Below are 21,965 nucleotides of genomic sequence, written 5' to 3'. Positions count from 1 at the left end.
ATATTACAGCTTGTACTGCCAACCTTCCATGTACCGTGCAGGCCTGTTGGCCTTAAGACTCAGCTCCTGCCTCACTATGCTCTGCTCTCAGCTTTTCTGAGGTAGCCTCCCTTGTGTGACATGGGTGGCTCCCCTCCAGCAGTTGTTTGCTACCAAGAGAGTCCATGGATGGGGCTGTTGCCTTTCCCTTCTAGGGCCCATGTTCCTCCTCTTCCCCAATGCCTCTTTGTTGCCGACGTACCTACAGGCAAAAGGGAATTTGGTTGAAGAAATATTTAAAAAAAAAAAAACAAAAAAACAACTATTTGTGTTTTTGAAAAAAATTTAAGTTACAAAGAAAAAAAAAAGAAGCATCCATGATCTGGGTGGCCTAGGTACATACAGGAGCTCGCCACACACATGTGAGGTACACCCCACAGCTCTGCCACATGCATGTGGGGCACACACAGCAGCTCTGCCACACACATGCATCATATATATATACTGGCTCAGGGAGCAGGACCGTTGGAGTCTAGCAGCATCCAGGGCCCACACCTTCACTGGGCTCACTGCCTTTAGGTGAGGTGTTGGCCTGGAGGGTCCTTTCCACTCTGGCCCTGGCTATGACCACCAGAAGCTGACAGAGAAGCTCAGGTCCAGGGAGCGCACGTAGTGCCAGTACTTAGCAGGTATAAAGAGGGTCTCTCCGGGGGACAGGATGCAGGACAGGAATGGGGCCTCGGTAAACTTGGGAAACTTCTCTAGGTCAGGGTTCTCCACATCAACCTGCGGAAAGCAAGACAAGTCATCTGCTGCTCTCTAGGGGCAGCAGGCACCCCGCCACCCTGATTCCCTGTGTGCCCACCTGGCTGGTGTTATGAAGAAGGCGCGTCTCGTGTGGGTACACTGCCTCAGATTCTTGCGGGGAATACAGCCGGATATACTTCCTTCCTAGGACCTGGGAGAAGAGGCTCATCAGCTCCGGGGGGTAAGCTGCAGGACAGCGAGGCTGACCCACTAAGCACAGGCCTTTTGTGGTCTGTCCTGCTGCCTTGCTCCACCATGTGCTCTGACAGTGTTCACCTTCAGGCACCTTACAGCTCAGTGTTCTGCATGTAGCTCAGCAGCACTGAGTGTTGGTCTGGCTTAATCTCAAAGGGCTTCCCTCTTCACCTTGGCTGTAAGGATTTGAGGCAAAGAGGTAAAGTGATTTGCCCAAGTTTACTAAGGTGACAGCTGGGGCCATGTCGGGCAGTGGGCTCCTGGGCCCTGGCTCTTAGCTGCTACTGAGCTGCCTAGCAGGGCTGGCCCAGTGCTCTGCAAGAATGCTCTCATTTACTAAGTTTCTAGCAAGTGTGACAAGGTCTTACAGTAGTGGGTGCATGCTGCTTCCCTGTGACAGACCCACCTGAGTCTCTGGAAACATGTATCAGTGGCTGAGAGGCCTTTTCCATCAGCCCTTACCTACAGTGCAGGCTAGCGGGGGGCATGAGGGAGGTTGGCAGGTGATAGGGTGCTGGGGCTGCTAGAACGTGCAAGGCCCTCCACCCAAGAGCTTTCCTATCTGACCCCAGAGAAATTCCACTTGGTACAGCCTTGACCTGGGAGAAACCCTATCCCAGGGCCTCAGGACTATTTTTTGGGTTTTTTTCTACATCTCCTTTCCTCCTCCTCTGCCCATTTTGAGACTAGGTCTCATATAGCCCAGGCGCCTTGAGCCTCCCAAGTGCTAGGATTATGGGTATCTACCACCACAAGCTCCTTACTTAGCCCCCTCTCTGGCAGCAACTCTTACCTGGACCAGGAAATTCTCCTGGGGGTCCTGATGCAGTGGGGAGATGGTTCCTTGGGGACCAAACCAGGCATTGATAGTGATCTCATCCTCTTCTCCATTGCCCAGGCAACAGTAATCAGGGATGCTGATGTCCTGTTTCAACTCGGGGATCTGAACGTAGTGGCAGAAAGCAGAGGCCAGGACTAGGTATGCCAGCCAGGACCCAGCTGACATCTGATGCTCAACAGCCAAATACACACACTCCTAGGTGTATTTTTTGTTTTGTTTTTGAGACAGTCTTTCTATTTCTCATCCTCTTCCCTCAGTCTCCCAAGTGCAGGTATTATATGTATGTGCCATCCTACCTAGTTTAGGTTCATATTCTAATGAATAAAAATCATAAGATAGAAATAATAGATAAGAATTACAGTTTTGCTTAATTTCTTTTTCTACATCATGTAGATAATTTTCTTTTAAGAAACCAGGTGTTGTTGCTTTATACTTCTAATTCTTTTTTTTTTTTTTTCCAAAGGCATCCTACCATAATGTCTTTTGTTTTGTTTTGAAGATGGGCTAACTTTGTTGCCCTGGCTGGTGGAACATATCATGTAGATTAGGATGGCCTGGAACTCCCAGAACTCCACCATGGATTTTTCTTGGCTTCTGGATTTTCACAGCCCAGGTGTGTGAACTATGGGACTTGTTTTCTGGCAGGATGATGCTGGGCAAAGAAACCACCTAAAGAGGCATGTCACAGCCCTCCCAGAGGTCCTAGCACCCCACTGATGCTGACCATGCCATCTGAGAGCCTCTTCTGCCATGTACCTGTAAGGCTTCCCTAATACTTTCTTTGAGGCCCATGGCATCAGAATCCTGAGGTTGAGAAGCATTCTTTCCTGTCCCCAAATCCTCAGTGACTGGCACTGGGATTGGAACAGGGAAGGGCTCACGGAGAGTCCCCCACTGAACATAGAGTTCCCACTGGTCAAGGTGCCAGAGAAGCAGGCAGAGCCAGGGCAGGAAGGAAATCAAAGAGTGTTTCCCCCAGGATGAGCCCCCTGCCACTGTTTCAGCATCCTAACCAGGCAGCTCAGAAGGACTGCCTGTGCAGCGCAGGCTGGCCTTGAACTTGAGATTCTCTTGCTGCAGCCCTGCACATGCTGAAATTCCAGGTGTGTGCACCACACCCAGCCACAGGCAGCTCTGGAAACCGAAGGGCAATGTCTTCCTCCAAGGATGGCGATACATGCAGATGACCGTAGGGGCTGCAGGCAGGAGAGGGAAAATCCCGCTGCCTTCTGCCTGCTCCGTTGAAGTTAAATTCTGGTTGAAAACTAATTATATCATGACAGTACCAACCAGAGGGATATTTAAGAGGTGACTCGGTCATGAGGGCTCTGCCTCATGGACAAACAGACGCCATTACTATGTGACCTGGTTATGTATCACAGAACAGGCTTTTATAAAACCAAGTCTGTCTCACCCTGCCTATTCTCTCGTCACACAGTGTCCTTTGTTGGCCCACTGATGTGCTAGATCACCCTCATCATGTGGTCTTTTGACCTTTCTGGACACCAGAACTAGACAGGCTCCCATTGTTTATAACTTATCCTGCAGGTAGTGTTTGTTACAGCAGCACTCAGACAGATGTGTATCCTGGTTTTCTTTACCCCCAGCCCGGCAGCTGAGTTACCAGCTACCTGGCCCCTCCTCACACATCACATCACAGGGCCGTGGAGGCACAATGCTCTGCCCAGCCACCAACTGATCCTGCCCTGCTTTCTAGAGGCTCCTGGGCTGCCAGTGCTAAGGGGCACAGGGCTAATACCAGGACAGGGCAGGCCTCGTGATCTGCTCTTACGGGTCTGCTCTGTGGGAGAGGCAGCAGCACCTATTGCCTGCAGAAAACATGTACTTATCTCTTAACTGCCCAGGAACTCCAGGGGACCTTCTTGCTCATTGGGGGCCTCACAGGACTCTATCATACCCAGATTAAATCTGGAGTCCTGGTGTGACCTTCAAGGCCTCTGCCACCTGGTCTCTGGCTCTCCGGCTCCTGTGAATGCCCTCCTGGCTGCACTCCCCTCATGCTTTGGTGCTGGGGTACTTCTCAATGGGACTATCTCCCACCTGGTCCTTTCCAGCTCAGCCAGGCTCCACCTTCAGGCTTTGGCAGGTCATCCCTAGGATGCAGACTGGGTCCCTAGACTTAGCACACTCAATTTCTCAAGCCTCGCTGTTCAACTTGCCTCATGCTGCCTTTGCTAACTTGGGAGAGCGAGCTCTTGCTCCAGAGGGCAGCACCAGAAGATAGCCAAGTGTGCCTCTAGGGAGGAGAGGAGCAGGTGACGAGTGCAGGGCAAGGACACGGATTCAGACTCACCTGGTCAAACAGTTGGTGCTGAGCAAGGTACCCGATGTCCTTCGCCTGACCCAGAGGAGGAAGGCAGAAATGCCCATTGGTTAGTTGTGTGAGACATCTCTTGATGGCCCTGTTGCTTAGTTAGATGCTAAGCTCTCACCCTGGCCCCACCTACCACTGTCTTGTGTGGCTTCTTCCCCACCCTGGGGTCTGCTGTGATCAGTGACCTCCCAGGCAGGGCAGAGCTGAAGGGCAGGGGTCTGACTGTAACTCTGCCCTTTCTGAGTGAGCCCCAGACCCTGCAGCTTCTCCCTTAGATAAACAATGCAGACGGAGTCCATAGCCAAGGGCTGCTCTTTTCTTCGGAAATTGTTTTAAAAAATTGTGGTGAGACGTACATGACAGAAATTTTGCCTTTAAGTTCCAGTCACACTGTCCATCTATTAAACAGTAACTCACAAGTACCTTGTTCAGGATGTATCTGTGGATGAACTCATTGACGGTCATGAGGGTCTGGGACCAGTCTTCATCTGTGTACCGTGACCCCACTTCCACGGGCACGGTGCGGCAGCCGGCAATCTCCTGGATGTACTGCAGGCTGCAAGAGCAGGCCCTGGCATCATAACCATAGCTGCCAGCATGCGTCCTTGCTGCTGACACCTAGGAGTGCTCTCCTGTACAAAGCCTCACGGCGTGGAGACCACTGTTGCCCTCGCTCTCCTGACAGTACCACAGAGAGGTGATAAGTGCTGGCTCTGAACTCTGACAGCCTAGGTGCATCACACACCCTTTAGTGAGTTTCTTAACCTTCCTGAGTCCCTGCTCCTCTGTTAAAGGAGGTATCTGCCCCATTTGGAGAATGACTACTGTGTTGTGGCTCGTTCAGAATTTTTTCCTGCTGGAGTCTGAGAGGCCACAAACACAACAGGCCAACAACCCTGAGCTACAGTTGTTTTGCAGAGTGCCCAGGGCACTGCTTACATGAACCCTGTGGATGCTGAAAGCTCAGGGTTCTCCAGTCTTCATGAAACCTCTGCAATCAATCAAGGGGCTTTTGAAGGTTGGTCTGGGGCAGTGACTTATGAGTAGCCAGAAAGAGCCTTCAGGGAGTCCTGGGGACACTCGGATAGGAGGAAGGACCTCAGTTCCCCTCAGTGGCCACTCACCTCCACTTCTTCATGCAGGGCCAGTGGTCAGCCACACCTTCCAAGATCACAGGCCTCCCAGGAACTAAAAAGTGCTTCCTGAAGTACTGCAGGGCTGGACAGCGAAGCCTGGGTACTACCCGCTCTAACACCACATCAGGAGCTGAGTTGGAGTCATGCTTTGCCTTCTGTTTAGAATCCAAACAAAGCAAGATGGCAACTGTCTGAGGAACTGCATCAGTGGCAGGTGTCTTAGTTGTCGTTAACAATAGCAGACAGTGTTTCTGTTTTGTTTGTGTGCACATGTGTGTGACTGAGGACAACCTCAAGTGTTTGTTACTCCTTATCATGCACTGTTCACCTTACTGAGATGGGGTTTCCTCCCTGAGTCAGTTAGGCTGGCTGGCTAGCAAGCCACTGGGGTCCATCTGTTTCCACCTCCCCAGCTCTGGGATGACATGTACATGCCACCATGCCAAGCTTTTTACATGGTTCTAAGGATAAACTCCAGTGTTCCTAGGAGTACTTATGTGGTAAGCCCTTGACTGAGCTATCGCCCCAGTCCCAAATTTTGCTTTATTTTTAAGACAGGGTCTCAACATGTAGCCTTAATGGGCGTCAAACACAGATGTCACCTGCCTCTGCCTCCAAAGTGAGAAGGGTAAAGGTGTTCACCACTACACCGAGCGATGTTTTGTGTTTTTGAGACAGGTCTCACCAGGAAGCCCAGCATGACCTTGAACCCAGAAGCTCCCTACCTCAGATTCCAGAGTGCTTGCCACACCCAGCAGCAGATAACACTTCTACACCGTTTGCTTTCCTGAGCACAAGGACCCTTTTTTCTTAGCCATGTCATAACCTTAGAGCACAGTAGGTGCAGCTGTCCTGATGGGTGAGCAATTCTGCCCTGCATCCAAGCACTATATCTGAGGCAGTTTCCACACTGCCACTCAGTCCTTGCAATGTCACACAAATGGCTTCACCATTCTTTCCTTACCCATTTCCCTTGGGTAAGCTAAGCAGGTCACTTACCATTCCTGCACCTTCATTTTTCTCATCTCTAAACTGGTGGTGACAAAAGCACCCACCTTTGGTACCCAGGAGCACTTGCTGGCCTCTACTGACCCTGCCTCCTTTATACTGTCCCCATACTCAACATAGGCCTTGTTAGCACAGCCCCTCACAGAAGCCTCCTCCCCCTGTCCTCTAGCAACAGAAGATTCTTCTGCAGCCTCATAGGATTATAGCTGTGGGGGTAGGGACGGTGATAGCTGTATACATGCTCAGCCAGTTCATTTAGGCTACTGCAGCTGCCCAGTAAAGTTGGTATGTGGATACCCGCTTCCAGTAAGGGACTGGGGCAGAGACGAAGGGACCCTGTCGGATGAGATGGGATGTAGCATGGGGATTGAGCCCAGGCAGGCTGACTGGGACGACCCTGTGCTCATCTGCCCCTCACCTCAATGAGGACCACTTTGGGCAGAGTCCACCATTACACCCCCTTGGGACACAATGATGAAGAAGATTGAGGGGTGTACCCTTAGGTCAAAGGGGACAAGTTTCTCTCCTGAACTTCCTAATTTCTGAAGAGTTAAGCAACATATTACCCTGAGGCCCCACAGATCCTTATGTGATGGCACCAAGCATCACATAAACAATGGCTGTTGGTAGTCCTTGAGGCTGTCTGCTTCTCTCTCAATTTGTAACTTATTGTTATTTATTCACTTTTTTCCCAGGTGAAATCTCACAATAAATCTTCCTTGCCTCAATCTCTATCCTGTGCCTCTGCCTCCCAGGTGTTGGGATTATAGATGTGTGCCATCATGCCTAGCTTCTCTTCATTTAGTAAACTGAGGCCAGGCACATTTCATTAATGGCTCTATGTCTTCAGGAGTCATTGGTTGCCTGTCTAGGCTTCAGCTTTTCCCTACCAACCCTCCAACTCCGCATGAAAGGTTCCACCCTGCCTTTCTTCCTGGCTTGTGGATCTCTTCTCACTGTGGTCGCACACATGTGCTAATGACATCCATCACATGTTTCTTATATATGTAAGTCACACTCAACAGGCCATTCTAAAACTGCAGGAAAGCACTGAGAAATACATGAGAAAAGTTTAGAATCGCAGGCTGGCATCCAACACAGCCCAGGCCTTTTCTCTCAGTGGCTCAGGACCTATCTGACAATCTACAGGTGAGGACACTGTGTCCTTGGAGATGGTTTCTGGCTCACTCAGCGGAAGCCACATGAGGTCTGTGTCTGCAGCCTTTGGGGTAACTGTGCTCCAGGCTTGGGAGGAACTCTACGATACTTAAACACCATGGCCAATCGCCATGAGGGCTGGAAGGGAAGAACACACTGGCCTCCTGAACTTCAGTTGGCTAGCCGAGGAGGGGTCTCTCAGTGACTAGTGAGAAGGTATGTTGGATCTCCTTCAGAGCTGCCTAGAAGCAGTCTGCAGGGGGCTGCAGCAGGCTGGCTCTGCACAGTTACTGTGAGCTGCCTCTCCGAGATTAATGACGCTGCTACCACCCCTCTTAAAAGGGTATTGCCTTTGAAGACTTATGGGTCCAGCTGCTCATTCCTCAAATCTACACAGCACTCCTTTCAGTAGAGAGGCCACCTGTGTGGCCTGGGAGAGTACTGAATTGTGCTAGAAGATGATTTGGGTTGCTGGATAGTTCTGCATTGACAGGACCCAGTCCCCGTACCTTGGTAGCAGGCTGGTCCTGGTGTGGGCCACAGGCAGGCTGCTTTCTTGGAAGCATGTGTTCTTGGAGGACTGCAATGACTTTGAGAAGGATGTCCCCAAGGATGGCTGCCCCCATCAACAGGCCCATGTCACACACCCGCAGTGCTTCGGCCACAGCAGTGGCTTCCTGCGGTGCCTGGCACAAGCACAGGGCCTTTAGGAGGCAGCCAAAGGAATAGACACGACGCCATTCCTTGTCCACATCTCGCCAGGGCCCAGTGTTGAGCTTTTCCCAGGAATAGTCCAGGATGGCCTCGCTGGCCTGCAGGCACTCCTGCCCATGGCCTGCATAGAACAGCCGCACGGCCCGCTGCAGCAGCACAACCATGCTCCTGTCCACCTGTTCACTGAGGTCCAGCTTCAGCTGCTCCTCTGCATCAGGCAGGAGCACCCTGAGGGCCTTCCAGAGGGAGCTGGACCCCACCAGGGGCTCTGCGGTGTCCTCTGTAGTGCCCTCTGACATCTTCAGTACCTGAGAGGAACAGGACAGCAATCAGAGACCACACACAGCCCCTGTAGCTCACACCTGAGTTTGAGTGTCTTTAAAAACTGTTATTGTAAACATGTTTTTGTTTAAATCCCAGGTGTGGGACATGGGGCTGATTCAGATTGTCCGCAGCAGCAAACTCTTTGCCTTGTGTGGCTCAGAAGGGGCATGGTCTTTGCCAGCTGCAGATAGTTTAATTCAGTTTAATTCTGAGGACTCTGGAGAGGAAATAAATGCCAGAGCCAGAGGTGGGTGGGGGGAGGTTCCTAGAAAGACTGCTGCTGCTGCTGCTCCTGGTCGCTGTTGATGCAGTTTGGTGAGCGGAAGTTGGAGGTATCTTGAAGACTGGACTTGCCCCAAGGAGCCCCGCGACCCTACCCAGCAGGAAGTGGCTAAAGAGAACTATGTCCCTTCTCCCCACTAACCTTTGTCTCCTACCTGGTGTTGGGGTGTTGGGAGGGACTGGGGTGGAGAAGGGACATACAGGCATAAGACACCACAATAAAATAAAATAAAATAGATCAAAAAAGGTGCCTGCGCACACCAGTGCGTTTCAGAAGGCCTTTGCTGCTGGCTGCCCCACTGGTGCAGGGCTTTCTTTTGGGAGTCTCTGCTCTATTTTCAGGGCCTTGCACAATGCCTGGCTTTAAGTGAACACTGGACAGATCTGCTCAGAGAAAGATAAGTGCTCTCCTCATCTGGAATGACTCCAGTCTGCCTGGCAAACTCCTACCCAACCTTTCAGGCCCATCCTAAATGATCTATGTGAAGTCTGTGGAAACTCCTCAGTGTTTATTTCCACAGCGCTTGGGCTCTTAAAGCACTTGCCATAAAATGCATGTATAAGTGCGTGCGTGTGTGTGTGTGTGTGTGTGTGTGTGTGTGTGTGTGTGTGTGTTGAAGGAACTGGACCCTTCTCCGTAAGGACCCCCATTAAGGCCAAAGTCTGTAAGTCTTATCTGCTTGGAGAGTCCAGTTTGTCCCAAGGACAGCCCGTGTGTGCTGAGAGTCAAGCTGGACTCTCAGCTTGTGTTTAAAATTTCCACTTTCCCAGAAATGTGCTTACTCCTCCCAAATAAAAAAGTTCCTACTGCCCCTGTGACTGCTTCAGCCAATCACATATTGTAAAACTCATTTCCTTGTCTAAAACTTATAAAAGGCCCATGCCTCTGCTTCTTAGGGTCTCCAACTCAAAAGAGCGTGACAGATCCCTTCTTGTCGGCTCAATAAATTCCTATGTGTTTGCATCGACAACGGACTCCGTCTCTCAGTAGGGACTCTGAAAATAGACTAGAGATCTCTCTAAATGTCTCAATCTTACATGTGTATGTGGGGGGGAAGGGAGGGAGGGAGAGAGAGAGAGAAAGAGAGAGAGAGAGAGAGAGAGAGAGAGAGAGAGAGAGAGAGAGAGAGAGAGAGAGAGATATTTGCCTCTCTGAGGCTGGGATGTAGCACATCCCATTTTGGTTTCCCTAGAGCCTAAGGCTACAGGTACAGAAGGAAGTGCTCTGTGTAAGTGTCCCCAGAGGGCCATGTGTTGAAGGCTTGGTCATGGTACTGGGAGGTGGTGTAGTCTTTTAAGAGTTGGAACCTAGGGGAGGAAGCTAAGATCATGGAGACATGCCCTTACAGTTGGACACATTAGGACCCCAGCCTTGCTTCTTGGCCACCATAAGGTAGAGAGGCATCCTTTGCCTCGTGCTCCCACAGTGAGGTATTGAGCTGCCACAGGCCCAAAGAAACAGAGCCACACAGCCTGTTGAAATTCTAAAAATCATGAGCCAACATAAACCTTTCTTCCATATGTATGTATGTATGTATTTAATTGGCTTTTTGAGACAGGGTTTTTCTGTGTAGCCCTGGCTGATTTGGAACTCACTTCTGTAGACCAGGCTGGCCTCAAACTCAAGATCTGCCTGCCTCTGCCTCCTAAGTGCCTCCTAAGTGCTGGGTGGCTCCACCACCCAGCTAAGCTGCTTCTTTTTAAAAATGTATATTTTTATTAAATTCATCACTATATACAATGAATGCATTCCAATAAAATACTGTAATTAAAAATTTAAGGATACATTGCAGATATAATTTTACTACTGTAAATAGGAAATGAGTATATTATGTTCACAATAGCAGAAGCCCTTGATTTAAATCAGTCTTTTTAATTTATCCCAGGTATTTGTTATAGAAACAGAAAGCTAACACAAAAACCTAAGCAGAAAGGAGATGCGCAGCACTGGCAGTTTGGTGGCTCCCTGAGTGTCACTGTACTAGCACACACAGGATCTGCAGCTCGCAGACAGCCACAGCTAGCTGTCCTGCTCTGTGTTCTTGGCACCATCCTGACAGCTGTGGGATCTGCGAGGTTAGATGTGATTTATCCCGTTCGTGTAATTTAATGTTCATGGGCTAGGAGTTTGGTCCTCACTGGGGGACATTTAAGAGATGGAGCCCAGGAAGTGATTAAGTTATTAAGGGCATTGCTGTGAGAGGGGTCAATGCCCATTTTACAAGAGTGGACTAGCTCCTACAAGGCTGGTTGTTATAACATGAGACCACCCTCATTTGGCCTCTGTGTTCCCTCCTACTTCTCTACCATGTGGGTGGCACTCACCAGACGCCTATATCAAGCTTTTGGGACTCTGCACCCATCAGAATTGTGAGCCGTGGAACCTCTTCTCTTTATACATCCCCAGTATGTGTCAGGCTCTGTTCCAGCAACCTCAGATAGAGTAGGGCACATCTGCCTGCCATGACGTGGAATGATGGGACCATCGTAGTTTTGGCAGAGAGTACAGATGGCCAAAAATGAAACATTAGGCTTTGTTGGCCACACCGTCATGGTTGCCACTACTCTGCCGTCATGAACCAGAATAAACAAATGTGTGGCTGAGTTCCATTAAAGCTTTATTTATAAAACACAGTGGGTGCCAGATGTATTCTGTCAAGTCTTGTTCTTTGTGTACTGTTGTTTTACCCCTGGGTTTCATCCCTGGCTTGGGGTAAAAGAAAAGAATGGAATGGAAAAGACATCATTTTTATTGTTTTTCTTCAAGGCAGGGTCTCTCTGTGTACCCCTGGCTGTCCTGAAATTCACTATGTACTTCAAGCTGGCCTCGAACTCAGAAATCTGCCAGCCTATACCTCATGAATACCACCACCAGCAGGCAAAAAAGATGCCCTTTATCCTCTTCCTGGCTCAGTTGGACAAGCTTCCCTTGTAATTCACTGTGGCAGAAGCAGGTGCTCCAGGAAGGAACGCAGTAACTGACGTCTGGCCACAGACGCCTCCACGGGTCTCCTGGAAGGTGGAAGCCAAGGGCTCTCAGGCTCCAGGGGCTAAAAGTTCCAGGTGGCAGGAAGCTGCCACATGGAAAAGGGAATTGTGGGAAGATTCACATGGGACTGATCTAAGCAAAAAATAAGCACACTTAGCCCATTAGCAGACTGCAGCTGGTACTTCTTACAACAGTTAGTCTGTGCTGATAGACAAACGACAGCCCTACAGATGTTCACTTCCTAACTGTGAGTGATGATTATGTCACCTAATGGGGCAAAAGGGACTGTGCATGTGTGACTGAGCTGAGCTGAAGATTAGCCTAGATTATCTGCATGGGCTCACATACTACATTAAAAGCACTGCTTTGGGCTAAAGTCAGATTTAAAGAACATGTGACTTCTGAAGAATGGTCACAGAAAGATGAAGTGGCTGGCTTTGATGACTAGTTAATGGGCCACAAGCTGAGAGGAATTCAGAGCAACTTCCAAGGAGCTGAGAAAAATCAAAGAAATAGATTATTTCCTGGGGCTTTTGGAAAGGAAGGCAGTCCTGCTGCGCCCTTGATTTCAGCTCAGCAAGACTGGGCAGATCCCAGCCCACAGATCTGCAAGGTAGCATGCCTGCCTTGCACATGCTTATGATAAAATAAGACATATACAATAAAAAGAAACCAGTGATAGTGGGAAGTGACAGGACACTGCTTCTGTGGTTAGGACACGGGAGCCTGGGGCTGGCACCATCAGTGACTCTGTACTGACCAGTCAGCTGGTGTGTGTTGGCTTATGCCACCATGCTGGAATGCTGCATGGCAACGGGATGAAGGGAGCCTACAGCTAGCAGGGAGCCAAGAGCGAAGGCTCCATGTCCAGTAGCTGGGAAGAACTCCACACCCATATGGAGTTCTGATACCAGAACCTGTGGGCATAGGTTGGTTAAAGCAGCCACTTTAACTTTTCCTCCCCTGTACAGCTGAGTCTTTGCATGAGAGCCCAGCCCAGGCCTGTAGTCCTGTAAGGCATTCTAACACAGGGTCCAGAAAAGCCATGTACCCCACTGGGCTCAGAGAGACAGGTCCTGAGGCACTCTGGCCAGCTTGAGTGTGGTGAGCATGGCTCTGGCAGGCCTTGCCCACCCCTTCGATTCTAAAACTGTTATATTCCATTCTACGCTAGCCTGCAAAAGCTAGCTATTTCCTTAACTGCCCACTTTTCCTCCTGAGGCTGACCACCAAGGTCCAGTATCAAAGTATTGAAGTCCAGTAATCAAAAGCCCCCTTTGGCTCACCTAATTAACATGCCCAACCAAAATATACCTCCAAACCCTAGCCCATTCTAACACAGCCCTCCCCTTTCTCTCTTTTTAAAAGTTACACTTAGAGGGTCTTTTGCTGCCATTTTTCTGCCTGAGTCAGAAAGCAACTACTTTAATTTTTCTTCTCTGCTTATTAAAGAGTCTCACTGTGAAAACAGGTGTTTGGGTGTGGTTTGTGCCTAATCCTGGTCTGGGAGGGAGCCCCTGATGTGTGTGTGTGTGTGGGGGGGGGGGGGGGGTGGGGGACAGGCTTGCCTTCAGGTTCGAAGTGTGCAGTGTTTAAGCCACTCCATGTACAAGCCACCATGTAGTGTCACATCGAACTCACAGGATTGATCAGGGTAACTTACAAGCTGCGGTCCGGCTAGTCCAACAATGGTTATCTACCAACTTAAAGTTCAAGAATCCAGCAGCTGTTCAGTCCACAAGGCCGGAATCCCAAAGGAGTAGAATCTAATGCCAGTGAAACAGGAGAGCAAGCCAGCCAAAGAGAAAAGGCTTCCTCCTTCCATGTCCCTTACATAGGCTGCCACCAGAAGGTGTGGCCCAGACTTAAGGTAGAGCTTGCCACCGTAAAAGATCTGAATTCTAGATGGGTCCTTCCTACTACACACAATTCAAGCAGGAAAAGTCCCCTCACAGGTGGACCCAGGCCCTGGGTTTTAGTTAATTCCAGATGTAGCCAACTTGACAGAAGAATGACCACCACACACTCCTTCCTGAAGGACTTCCATTGAGTGGGTACAGGGACTTGTCACGTGGGAGTCCCTCACAGCCACCCTCAGGAGATGGGGCTCAAAGGAACTTTTATCCTTTACACTCCAGACCTGGCCCCACCTCGGGGTCTTGCCATTTAACTATTTCATTGCCTCCCTTCTCTTGGTGGGCCTGCTCTATGACCCCTGATGGCTGGGGCTGGGAAGAGACCCGTCTGGCCCTTTGGTGCCTGATTACTGTTACAACATTAGAGGTGATCTGGTGGTGCCCCTTCTTTAGAACCCCTTCTCAATTATAAAACGCTTCTTCCTTTACTCTTAGTCCTAACTCTGACTCCCACAAGCCGTGGCTCCAATCTTAAATGGGAGGTCGCCTTGTTCCAGAACTGCAGGCAACGGAACTCCTGAGACTGAGCTTTTCTATACTTCTTAATAAGACAACCTGCATGCAGGACAGTCCTGTCTAGTGTCTTTCAGATGGTGCTATGGCTTCTTGGCAACCACACAGAACCTAACTGTATGGGTCTCTGAATCCTGCCATGACTCCTCATCAATATAAACAAGCAACACTGTAGCTACGTTAGTAGAGTCCAGGCCCTGCGGCAGTCCTTTACCTCCAATGATTACACTGAATCAGTAATCAGAATGCACAGGACAGCCAGTGGGACAGAAGCCAGGGGAAAACAAGGAACAGTGTGGATAATCAAGTTTTAAAACCCCCAAACCTTACAAACTGGGTGCATTAGTCAGGTATCTCTGGAGTAACAAGACGTACAGACTATATATGGGGGGAGGCATGGAGGGAGGAAACAGGGGACCTATAAGAATGACTTATAGATGATACAGCAATGGCTGACTATGAGTGGGAAGCTCAAGAATCCAGCAGCTGTCCTGTCCACGAGGCCAGATGGCTCCGCTGGTCTTCAGCATATGCTGGGGCCCTGAAGAAGGAAGCTCTAAAGTCAGTGGAGGAGCAGCCTTGTTAGTGAGGTGAGAGCAAGCAGACAGCAAGAGCTTCCACGCCCTTGTACAGGCTTCCAGTAGAAAGTGTGGCCCAGATTAGATCTGGGTTGAAGGTGTGTCTTCCTACTTCAAAGATCCAGGTTAGAAGTATGTCTTCCCACTTTAGATTAAGCAGAAACCCCTCACTGGTGTGCCCTGCACTTTGAGGCTTTAGTTAATTCCAGATGTAGGTCAAGTTGACAACCAACAACAGCCATCATACTGGGGAAAACAAAATTTTGACCTCAGATTAATGAGGGTTTCTATTGCTGTGAAAAAACACCGTGACCATGGCGACTCTTACAAAGGAGAACATGTCACTGGAGTTGGTTCAGTTCAGTATTGTCAAGGTGGGAAGCATGGTGGCACACAGGCAGGCATGGTGCTGGAGAGGGAGCTAGCTGACAGTTCTGCATCAAGATCGGAAGGAAGAGAGAAGGACACTGGGTCTGGCTTGAACTTCTGAAACCTCAAGTGACACACTTCCTCCAACAAGTCCATATCTACTCCAGCAAGAAGGCCACGGGTCCTAATGCTACTCTCTAAGCATTCAAATATTGCTTCAAGATTGGGCCAATCTTCTTCAAACCACCACAGATGGTTAGCTAATGGCAAGGACCTCCCTCCAAAGGCCACCTAGAGGTGAAGACTGTGGACATCTTTGTCCCCATCCGCACCTTGAATCCATGGGGAATCTCAAACTCTCTCCCCTCAGAAAAACCAAGCCAGCCAAACCCCAACTGAGCCCTTCGATCCCAGGACTCCCTTCCTTAAAATGCCTGCCCTCAAAATGGTAGCCCAACATGCTCTCTACAAGTCAGCTTGACCTCAGAAAAGACTATTGGATCTGTGCGAGGGCAAGGCAAGTTACAAAGTTTGGCACGGGTTTAACCAATGACTCTATTTCCAAGCCCTGTCTTTGGGCCCCCCTTATACAAGCCGTGGGTAGAGCTATGTGGTCCCCATTCCAATTGCACCAGGCTAATCCCCAACTTGAGAGCCCCTAATGACACCTATTTTGGATGTCCCAAGGGCTCTTCTTTCGCCACCCCTCGATTACCCTGTGTGTCAAATTGTACACTTAGTTCCTGATTTGATAGTTATCTTGGGAATATAATAAAGTACCAGCCCAGCCCTGTCTAAACCAAAAGAGATGGCATAATATTTGCCTTCCTATTGGTAGTAACATGGCAGGGCCTGTGGGTCTGTGGGGAAAGGTAATTGGACTCCAACAAGTACAACACAGACAATTTGCTCAACAAATCAAGGCTGATCTGACTCTGGTATAGGACAGAACAGAAAACTCCAGACTCAGTTAGACCTGGCAGCCATGGTACTACAAAACAGAATGGGGTCTGAGCTCTTCATGACAGAGAAAGAAGGAATCTGTGCCGTTAGGGAAGGAGTGTTGCTTCTACATGAATTCTTAGGTGTCCAGGGAAGAATGCCAGACTGCTAAAAGAATCACAAGCCAGACGCCCACAGCAGGGGGACAGGTTTCAGGGGCGCTTGGGTAACATGGATAATTCCCCTCTACTGGGCCCCTTATCATGACAGTTCTAGGTCTAAACTTCCATCCTTTTGTTTTAAAATTTCCTATTAATATCTGTTGCAGGGAAGAGTACAAACCCTTAGCTCCTCAACCATTGCTCAACTCTTCCTGACCAATGGCTACCTCAGAGTCCTGGAACCTCATCAGCTCAAAGAGCCGATATACAGGCTCAGGGAATGGTGATACAGCTATAGTCAAGACCCAAATGACCCCCTCCTTTCCTCTCCCCTTACAAAGACCCCACTCAGCATGACGCAGTTAGGAAAGGGACGATGGCCCTATATTCATTGTCCAGAAGGACAGAGTGCCTTAGTTGTAAATCATGGGTCCCAGATTAAAGGGGAGTCTTTCCACTTAAAATGCTTTAATTAATTAAAATTCCTCAGAAGTGTACCCAGTCACGTGGGGCTTAATTAATTTCAGATGTAGTCAAGTTGACAACCAAGAATGGCCACCATAGCCTAGACAGGAATGTTTGCAGGGACAGCCTGTCTTCCAAGTCCTGCTCAACACAGAGAATTTCAGGAAAGTGGGACCGCAGACCACACGTAATCCCCCAAAGCAGCAACAAGTCCTCATCCCTAAGCCCATCACCCCGCCCCTATAAAGGGTCCAGCCAGCTTCTCCTCCTCCAGGCACCCCCTTTTCCCACAGGAGAGCATCTGCCCTGCACTGTTTGAGATAAACAGTCCCATCTGTTGACGCTGGGCTCTGGTCTCTCTCTACCTTCCGTCTCCAGAAACCCAACATTGATATCTGCTACTTCAACGGCCTTGAGGATAAGGACCTTACGTTACAGACTACATGAAAGGATTCTGGGAGAGGGCCTCCCACTGGCTGCCCTAAACCATCCTCTCTCAGCCACATGAGCCAGCCTTAGCAATTATAAGCAACTGACATTTTATCTGTGTGTATGTACACACACACACGTGCTATGGTGAGCTTGTACCATGGTGTATGTGTGGCGATCGGAGGATAACTTCAGGGATGGTTTTCCCCTCCCACCATGTGGGGCCTGGAAACTGAGCTCAAGCTGTGAAACCCGGCAGCAAGCATGTTCACTCACTGAGTCCCACCTTAGTAATGTTGTTGTTTTGTTTTAACGCAGAGTTCTTCAGTGAATGTCTGATACAGCTGACACTAGAGAGGGTCTTGCAGTCATGGGAGTTTGTGTAAGTTTCAGTCCCACCATGGCTGCCAGACTGCCCTGGGGGCTGCTTCAAGTGGCTTCTGACAGGACAAACACGAGTTTCCCACAGGGTCTTATGTTGATAGCCTGAGGAAACTCCTCCATGAGTGGCATGCTGGCCTCAGTGGTCTCATGGCTGGCTGCCCCCGCAGCCTCTCTCAGAACCTCGCATGACTTGGCCCTTTAAACAGCCACCATCCTTGTATTATGTCCATCCAAAATGACTTAGTGACTCATTTTTAAAACAATTCATTACGGCTGGGTATGGTGGCACATGCTTTTAATCCCAGCACTTGGAAGGCAGAGGCAGGTAGATCTCTGTGAGTTCTAGGCCAGCCTGGTCTACAAAGTGAGTCCAGGACAGCCAGGGCTCTGTTACAAAGAGAAACCCTGTCTAGGAAAAAAAAAAAGAATCATTTTAGATTTCTGAGGGCCATGTTTTGGTGGTGCAATATTATATTAATATCTCTCATATTCTAAACAACTGGAACTTTGGCTGGACCTCCCAGCCACAGTTAATACAGCTTGAGGTCACTTAAGACTCCCATGCTACTGTGCACTCAGACTCTTTGTTTAACCTGCCTGTAAGAGAACACTCTATCAATCAACTCTACTTGTGCTGGGTCTCCCACGTAGTCAACTTTTACAACCTAAGCTAATGCAAGCTGTAATATACTCTCATATAATAACAATAATAATAATAATAATAATAATAATAATAATAATAATAATAATAATAATAATAATAATGTACTCTCTCATACCCCTAAACCAGACAATGCAATGGAACCATTTGTTGAAAGCAGCAATTACGGAAGCTGAAAGCAATTTTCTAAAAATCTACCAAAAAGTTGAAAGCAATATTTATGGATGTTGGTTGATAAACAACCATGGTCATTGTCTGGGTCGGCAGGAGCCAGTCAGTAACTTCGCTCCTTGTAAAACTCTGTTAAAATGTCTGTAAAGTACCACACTCCTTCCCCATGTGACACTTTCTGTGTTGTTCAGTAAACAGACCGAAGCCCTCAGAAGGGACAGTCACACACCAGAGAGGCACAGACAATCACACACAAGCCAGCCGGACACGCACAGAACATACAGACTCAGGGCCACAGATTCACAAGACAGCCCCGGGCAGGCACGGATTCAGACTCATGCAACAGACAGACAGATGACAGGAGACAAGGGGGGGCCTGAGGTAGAGAAGTCAAACCTGGACTCACTCATGGCTAAGCGACTCTGAGGGGAAGTGCTCTGTGGTGGTTTGACCAGGTTGGCCCCCACAGACATTCATGTGTATGAATGCTTGGCCCATAGGGAGTGGCACCATTAGGAGGTGTGGCCTAATGGTTGGAGTAGGTGTGTCACTGCGTGGCACACAGCCTCCTCCTGCTGAGCATCAAGGTGTAGAACTCTCAGCTCCTCCAGCCCCATGTCCGCCTGCACGCTGCCATGCTGATAATGGACTAAACCTCTGAACCTGTAAGCCAGCCTCAATGAAATGTTTTCCTTTGTAACAGTTGCCATGGCCATGGTGTCTCTTCATCTCTTCACAGCAATGAACCCTAACTAAGATGTGCTTTTCTTCCCATGACATGACACTGGTACATTATCGGTGACTCGGGAGTTAGTAGCTGATAGGTATAATCCATGCACTAGGTGAAGCCACACTATGCCTTGGTTTTACAACCAATTTTTCAAGGATTCTTTATAAGAGCTCCAGGATTCAGCGACTGTCCACGGTGTGGGCTCCAAAGCTCTATGAATGTTTCCAGAGGAGCTGGGCTGGTGTGGGCCTAAAGCAACAGCCTTCACATGATCAGCAGCTAGGCCACCCAGCGTATACGCCCTAGATTGCCTTTCTCTATGGCCTCAAGTCCAGGCTTGAAGCCAACCCCCCAGTGCTTCCACACACCCTGGTCAGGGCAGATGGGAGCAGCCTGAGTGGCCTCGTCATCTGGCTGTAAGTATAGACTGGTTTCCTATAGCCTCTTACTGAATTGCCTATAAGAAAAGGCAGTATTAGTCAAAGGGCCGCCACGGGTGGGAGTAACCATTTGGTGTATAAGCCACTCTGTCACAGTGTGCGGTGCACCTTTAAATTGGCTTCCCAGGGTACCATATAAAAAGGGTTTATTGTGAGTTGTGTAAACAGGCTTCCAATAGTCGGGAATAGATGGGCTAACTATGGACTTTACCATCTAAACTAGGGGGCTATAAATTGAAATGCCTAGACAAAATCAGGGATTATTCCTGGTAAAATGACAGCTATGATCACCCAAACACAGGCCACATATGCTCACATTACAAGTTTCTCAGAATGCAACAGGATGCCTTAAAGACATCTTGCTGGCCATAGAAGGCCTTTTGTTCTGCTTTTGAAGGTGGTAGTCGCTATGTCCTTATTTTCAAAGTGGCCTTCAGGTGCTCCAAGTCCATGTGTCAGGACAAGGCACTGCTTTCAGGTAAAGCCAGGTTCAGGTTACACAAAACCACCTTTCTCTGTAGCCTTAATTCTAAAAGGTCTTTAAAGAAAGGTCCGTTTGTTGGTGTACAAAACGGCCCTGTATGGGAAAGGATGCCAGCTAAAGGGTGCAAGATCTAATCTCAGCGGTTCTGGGGGGGGGGGGGTTCCTAAGACCTCCTGCTGCTCACCCCCAAAACAACGGAGCCAAGTACAGGCTGGATGGACTTCAAGCCTTGCTTCCTAAATGCCCTTCTTAGGACTCATTACAGAAATTGGTCTTGGTTGCTGTTAGAATACAGGCCAAGCAGGTTGCTGGACGCCTTAGCATGAACAAAACGTCTAGGAAAGCACGTGCAGTCCTTCTCTCAAAGCACTGGCAAAACCCAGAGGCTCATATCCCTCTGCAGTTTGGAGGAGGTCGTGCTACGCGGCCCAAGCAGAAGTAGTAGTCCTGATTCCCAGGAAGCCTCAGGTCCCCGGCGCGGACCCTTGTTGGCTTCTGGAAACAGGCTGGTTAGAGGGTGGAGGCTGGAGACAGACAGGTCTCCTCTGGCAGTGGCCGGCAGCCACGCGTTCCGGACAGACGGCGCAGCGGGTGCGGTGGGCCGGTTTCGGCACCCAGCCTGTCCCCACACTTGAACCATTGACCAAAGCCCTGCTGGCGAGAGTAGGCGCACGGCAGTTTCACGCAAGCGCTACACGACACCCCTAGAAGCTTACGTAATGGGCGAGCCATTTTCCCAATCTGTTAGGGGAGAGCAGCTTAGAAGCTAAGCGGCTCCCAAGGCGCCTGCGCGAAGCCGTCCAGCTGCTTGCCCACTCTAGGTCTTGAGCATGGCGCCTGCGCAATCCGTCCTTCACGGCCGGCGCTGCAAATCTAAGCAGACCAAGCCTCCTGCGCGCCTCAGGGCTCCAACTAACCTCTCTGGCGTTTGGACCTGGCTGTGTCTCTCGTCGCTGGCGACGACTGGTTCCGTCGGGGCGAAGACTCCACGGCTGGCCTTCTCGTTGTCACGGACTACACCGGGAGCATCGATCACTCCGGACTCGGCTGACTGCGAGGCATGCCTAGAGGAGCGCCGAGCGATCGGTGCCCGGTCCCGCCCTCCTCGGGTCTAAGACTCGGGTTGCTTGGGTTCTCCCGCGTCATACTTAGCAAAACAGTTTCTTGCCCGCTGTTTTACCTAAACCTTCCAACTTAGGTGATCAGTTCTACGTATTTTACAGAGTAGGAAGTAGAGGTGGAAGAAAAATAGCCACATAGTTTTGGAAATCACATGTAGAATTTGAACCCACAAGCACAGCATCCAGAGCTGGTTCTAGTGAGTCAGCCTCAGATTTCCGTGCAGACAGGCAGGTGCAGAGTGCTGTGGATGTCACCACAAGTATTGTATTTCTCTCTAGGTGGACTCTGGAGGTTCCTGGATTTGCAGCAGCAACCGATGCCCTGCAAAGGCCGCGAGTCTTGGGTTTGGAGTGTGACTTGAGAAGCGGAAGGAATCAATTTACTCCTCAGCCAGGATGGTCAGGGTGAGGCATTCCGTTCAGCAGTCCAATGAAATGAGGAAGGGAGTGGGTTTTTTTGCTCAAGGCCAGTGCAACACGTCATAGGTGCCGTGGTGATTATAGTGTAGGGGTCTTGATCCTGTTCATTTTCTATGCCAGTAAAAGAATTAAAGGGGGGAAAAAGTCTCGAGCTCAACGGGTAGCAGCAGAGAAATATCAAACACCATAGACATCTGCAGACACACAGAGAAAAAGGCCCCCTGCAAAGCAGGGGTGGAAGGAGAGAAATCCAGTCTCTACTCAGGGCAGTTTTTGTCTTGTTTTGCTTTTTAAGTCTTTTTCTCCCCTAATTTAGGGCTGATAGTTCGAAGAAAGGATGTTTGGTTGTCCGCAACTGTTGGGTGACACTCCTGATCTGGCCTTGAACTTGTTAAACCAGTTCTGTAGCAGGG

General features: G+C 49.5%; 1 protein-coding gene across 1 annotated transcript; it reads right to left on the bottom strand.

Moving 5' to 3' along the window:
- Positions 1 to 480: 480 nt before the first annotated feature.
- On the bottom strand, positions 481 to 21,070 carry Kdm8 (lysine demethylase 8). Its single transcript, XM_051145196.1, has 8 exons — positions 20,929 to 21,070; positions 7,969 to 8,481; positions 5,282 to 5,448; positions 4,581 to 4,713; positions 4,137 to 4,181; positions 1,775 to 1,924; positions 845 to 937; positions 481 to 765 (listed from the first exon to the last, which is right to left on the bottom strand). The coding sequence occupies exons 2-8, from the start codon at positions 8,470 to 8,472 to the stop codon at positions 601 to 603; spliced, it is 1,257 nt and encodes a 418-aa protein (XP_051001153.1). The 5' UTR covers positions 8,473 to 8,481; positions 20,929 to 21,070; the 3' UTR covers positions 481 to 600.
- Between the last annotated feature and the right edge of the window lie 895 nt (positions 21,071 to 21,965).

Source organism: Acomys russatus, chromosome 5 (assembly GCF_903995435.1).
Source record: "Acomys russatus chromosome 5, mAcoRus1.1, whole genome shotgun sequence".
In the NCBI taxonomy this organism is placed as follows: domain Eukaryota; kingdom Metazoa; phylum Chordata; class Mammalia; order Rodentia; family Muridae; genus Acomys; species Acomys russatus.
The sequence above is the reverse complement of the archived record's forward strand: the minus strand, read 5'-3'. Positions and strand labels throughout refer to the sequence as shown.